Here is a 5,432-nt window from a genome sequence, read left to right on the forward strand (position 1 = left end):
AAGAATTATCATTTCAGCATGTTTGTCACAAATGTTTTACCCAACACAAACATAAATTCTGTCGACATTTGAATTTAATGGATTTTCATGCAGAACTTTGATATATGTATAATTGTGTAGAATTTTACAATTAATGGATTAAAAAATAAATGTTCAAAAACTTTTCATTTGACAGAAACAGTATGAACATCTCCAGTTAAATCTTATTGTTATTACTACATATTTTAACTGTCCAATACCTGTTTAGAAGCTTAAAAAGGTAAGGCAGCCTTTCCTGCAGTTTGAAGAAAAGCTTTTATAAGCAGGGGTTGAACAAAGGAAAATATTTAATAGCGCGGGTTGAACCAACGACATTCGGACTGGCACTTTACCAACTGAACATTCTGGCCGTATTATTGCGGTCTCCCTACATACCTTGTGCACATGGGGTCATTTGAGTAGAGCCCCCTACAAACCAGCTAATAATACAAATAAGACAGCTCGGTGATCCTTTTCTGCGTGCGTACATCCTATTTGATTGTTTCATCGTTTGTCAACAATGAAAAAGATCCTTTTTCTCTCTCAGTATTTTGTGAATATAAAAAACTAAAAGTTACCCATCGATCACTGTGCTCTAAGATTGACTTCTGAAGCTCAGATGTCCCTTCGTCTTGACTAGTTGAGTCAGCTTCTGCATGTGGAGGCTCTACATCGGTTATCTCAAGATCTTTAGCATCACCGCTTGACGAAACATCCTTTGGATGATCTTCCGTCTGAATGAGGATAATTTAAGAATGATTCCATTTTTGTAAATAATTTTTAATAAGATTTTAAAGAAGAAAAGACAGATTATAATGCAAACACAATGTTATTTTCAAAGTTTTTTTAGTTTATGTGAAGAGATGGTTTTCCTTCTTGAAAAAACAACACAGTGTATTTACAAAGTCCTTTTTGATAGATAATTTAGTTTTCAAATATGATGGTTTGATTTTCTTTATCTGATAATGGATTTAAGAAGCCAAACAACTTTTTACAGAGTATTTCATTTTATCGAGAAAGAGCTGAAATTATTTATATTCGGCGTATTGCTCCCTGTTGGTGCTGTTAGCTCGCATGAGTCAATGTGAGACTTGTTTTCCAGTCTAAGTTTTTCCCCATGGCTTGGGTGTTGTGCTTGTGTGTGTGTGTGGGGGGGGGGGGGGGGTTATGTATAAAAGTGTAGGATATTCAACAACCAATAAGAGTATAGCTTACATAATTAATTTGCTTTGGCTTGATTACAGACATGGACACTTTTGGTAATTGTCAAAGACCAGTCTCCTCACTTGGTGTGTCTCAACATATGCAGAAAATAACAAATCTGGGAAAATTTGAGCTCAATCGATCATCGAAGTTGCAAGAAAGTAATGAAAGAAAAAACACCCTTGTCACACGGAGTTGTGTGGTTCCAGATGCTTGATTTTGGGACCTCAAATTCTAAATCTGAGGTCTCGAAATCTGAGGTCTCGAAATTCGTAAATTACTTCTTTCTCCAAAACTACTCCACTTCAAAGAGAGCCGTTTCTCACAATGTTTTATACTACCAACCTCTCCCCATTACTCGTACCAAGTAAGGTTTTATGCTAATAATTATTTTGAGTAATTACCAATAGTGTCTACTGTGTTTAATAAGGATTGGTCTTGCAAATGAGTGGCTGGAAGTTTGGCGGGAGCGAAAGTATTGTCACTTTGTTACAGCTTATTTTGCAGTCACTCTTAACAGATGGACCTTGGGTTGATTTTTTTTTTCTTTTTCAGAATGATCATTTTAACAAGGATTTACATAAGTTTTACTTTTACTGCTTTATTTAAACATGTCAACCAACAGTCAACTGTTGATTTCATTTTTTTTTTCACGATGATTATTCTTTTTATTTGCTCATTATTTTCAACAAAAAGTTTTACTTTTTACTGCTTTATTAACACAGCTATAACATTAATAAGCAACTAACCTGATGTTTCTCAGTTGAGGTACTTGTTTTGTCGCGCAGATTTTTTTTTACGAATGCATTTATATCCTCAATGATCGTTGTTTTGTCCTGAACACAGCTAATCTTGTTCAAACGAGGAAGAAGAACATCTGAAATGCACTGCAGAGACGGAGACTTGTCAGGTGCCTTTGTTTTAAACTGCATTACAGATGATCTATCAAAGATAGGGTAGCAGTAAAGAACAACATAGAGCCAATGGTGTTCCTTGAGTTTCTTTAGAGCATCAGCAACCAGTTGTTTCAACTTATTGCCATCCCAAAAATCTACATGGGATTTCTCAAATTTGTGAATACTTCCTATGAGTTTCCGAAGTTCAGCTTCTTCCATAGCTTTGACTATCTCAATATCAGAGTGTAAGTGAGCAACAAGAATAGACAAAACAGTCAGCTGACTGGTTGATGTCACATTCTGAATGGAATAATTTATCCACTTTAACAAGGCAGTAGTTTTTAATTCCTCTTTGTGCTTTGGGAAACATTCGCGAAGACTTTTTGAGATTTTGTTTCCGTGATATGGATGCATAAGATGATTTAGTTCAGCTATCGTTATGTGGCATGAGGACCTTTCTTCTGTGCTTGCGTAAATGTCTTGTAGATGGTACATAAAGCCCAATGAGTACGAAGAGGGAAGATTTGATAACAGAATGTCATGGTGAACGTGAGTGTAAGGAAGCTGCTTAAACCATTCAGTATTCTCAAACACTGCAGGGTTACTAGCATCTAGGTAGAGTTTGTAGTAATAACGGTCTTGACCTGGAGGGATAACACTGCTACACCAAATATTTGGTGTTGATAACTCTCCTTTCAGTTGTAAACTTCTTTGGTTATTAAAGCAAACATCAACACGATTAGGCTGAATCAATCCAGTGTGGAGGAGAAACCTAACCTGTAAGTAACATAGAAAGAGCATTTCATAAATACCTCAGACAGTTTCGCTATTCCTATTGATGGAGAGCGCGTCACGTGGGTGTGTTAAAAAGTGTTAATTCATGGGCGTGTCACGCGACCTTGCACCTGTAAAACATCTGCTCTAGATTGGCAAAGGGCGTGGGTTCGAAAAACAACCCGAGTAATATGCCAGTGATTTTTTTCACCGAACTCTGAGAAAGTACCGAGTATACAGTGCTAATAAACACACATCGATATAAAGGGTGAAACCAAATAATATGTTTTGTTCCAAATGCAAATAAAAATCTGTGGTATAAGTCACAATGCTCTTGGCGAATAAATTGCAGGAATTAAAACTAAAGGAAATGTCATTATTGATAAGAATGTCACATCAGGACCTCAACACTCTATAGTAGTTTGATTAGGTTGGAAACTTTACCATAGCAGTAAACCACTTGTAACTCGGTTCCCGATACCAATATTAAGGGTTGTTCTAAAAAAAAACCTCGACCCCCACGACCCACGACCCCTCGACGTCCTCCCCGTGTTCGAAGAATGTCCCAATAGACTGTGCAAGTCTCGCGCGGATTTGAACTTCCGGGACCATTGTGGTCCCAACCTTATGGAGTTTAACGTTGGGGAGATTTTGTTTCGTCCATTACTTTAGTTTAATATAGTTTATGACCATAAAAATGACAAATGTTGTTAAAAATGTAATACTTATTAACAACATATATAAAAGTAAAAATAAAGTCAACATAATAACGAAGAAAAACCGATATTTAAACTTGACCTTAGGTCAGGTCACTTGGTAAAAATTAAGAATTTGTGCCCATCTCCGCCGATCACGAAACTAACGCAGACGCTTGTTTTGGTCGCGCGGGGTGAAAAGCCTTTTCATTGGTCGTTTAGGCGTCGGCTTCCTCTTTTAACTGCGTCACACGTTTATCTAGCGCCTTTGCGACCATCGTGCGTCCGCGTATAAACCAGCTTTAAGTACTTTCACATTCGGGCGTAGATTTACAAAAGGGGTTTCAAAAGGGTTTTTTTTTCGGAGTGAATAATTCGACTGCCTTGAACAAGGCTAGTGGAAATGCCGCGTTTTTTAAAATCTGTACATCACAATTGCCACAGGCCCGATCCAGCAGCCAATCACGCGCAGTTTGCTTCGTGCATACTACGTGTGTATGGTCTGTCTCGTACGCTGTTCGTTGTGATGTGCGAGGCATGGTAGTCAGTGCATGATTGGCTGATGTTGTGAACTGTGGCAAATTCGGTGTACAGAAAAAGGGGGTCGTGGGTCGTGGGTCGTGGGGGTCGAGGGGGTTATAGAACAACCCCAATATTAAGCAACCTATGCTTATTGGTTAATACTTACTGAAATTGAACAGAACAAGATCATGGTCAACATGGTATTAAAATATTGAGAAAAATCAAGAAAATATGAGCCAACAATTTTAAGTTCATTGAATGCCTTAAATAAAATACTAAATAGACTGTGTAGATTAATTCTTAAGACTAAATAAAGCAAATTTATCAAAACCTTGATCATAATTTAGGTTTTACCATTACGGTGTATAAAGCACTGTTTACTCAGCAATGTTGCATCACAAGCTGCGTGGTGACTTTTTTCCTTTCTTTTCAATACCACATCATCACCCGCAACAGCGGCCAAATGAACGAGGACGAATAAAACTAGACATTACGTGTTTGTGAACAGACACGAAGCTGTTCCGTGTTGTTTTGCTTGGATTATGTGCTTCATTGCTATGACTGAAAAAAAAGTTTCAAAAAAGTTTTTAGCTCTTGATATAAGGTCACACTTCCCGGTTGACCCGTAAGTAAAGGTCAACATGGGCTCACAGCTACCAAAGACTAATCTGTAATGACCCGGAAGTAAAGGTCAACATGGGGTTAAAGTTGTTTCAAACTAATCTTGAATGCCCAAGGAGTCTATAACTGAAAATTTTTTGATAATCGGTTGTGTAGTTGTTGAGATGGTCCCACTTCCGGTTGACCCGGAAGTAGAGGTCAACCTTGACCAGGAAGTAGGGGTCAACCTGGGGTCACGGTGTTTCAAAGTTTATTTTAACGCCTAAGGGGTCTAAAACTGAAAAATATTTGAAAATCGGTTGTATAGTACTTGAGATATGGTCCCACTTCCGGTTGACCCGGAAGTAGAGGTCAACTTTAGATCACGGTTTTTCAAAGTTTATTTTTAATGCCTAAGGGGTCTAAAACTAAAGGTTTGAAAATCGGTTGTATAGTACTTGAGACATGGTCCCACTTCCGGTTGACCCGGAAGTAGAGGTCAACTTGAGGTCACGGTTTTTCCAAATTAATCTCCAATCCCCAAGGAGTCTTTAACTACAAACAGGGTAAGAATCGGCCCTCTACTTCATGAGATATTGTGCTACAAAGATTTTCCAATTAAATATGCAAATGAGGGTCACGTGGTTAACTAATTAAGAATAAAAAAACCACATTTTTAGTAAAGCTTCAATTTGGTATAATAAACGCACTCTTTCGTATTATG

General features: G+C 37.7%; 1 protein-coding gene across 1 annotated transcript; it reads right to left on the reverse strand.

The window, feature by feature from the left end:
* Positions 1 to 509: 509 nt before the first annotated feature.
* LOC117298645 lies at positions 510 to 4,307 on the reverse strand. Its single transcript, XM_033781963.1, has 3 exons — positions 4,275 to 4,307; positions 1,971 to 2,894; positions 510 to 752 (listed from the first exon to the last, which is right to left on the reverse strand). Exons 1-3 carry the CDS (start codon positions 4,305 to 4,307, stop codon positions 510 to 512), a joined length of 1,200 nt encoding a protein of 399 aa, XP_033637854.1.
* Between the last annotated feature and the right edge of the window lie 1,125 nt (positions 4,308 to 5,432).

This window comes from Asterias rubens, chromosome 13 (genome assembly GCF_902459465.1).
Source record: "Asterias rubens chromosome 13, eAstRub1.3, whole genome shotgun sequence".
Classification (NCBI taxonomy): domain Eukaryota; kingdom Metazoa; phylum Echinodermata; class Asteroidea; order Forcipulatida; family Asteriidae; genus Asterias; species Asterias rubens.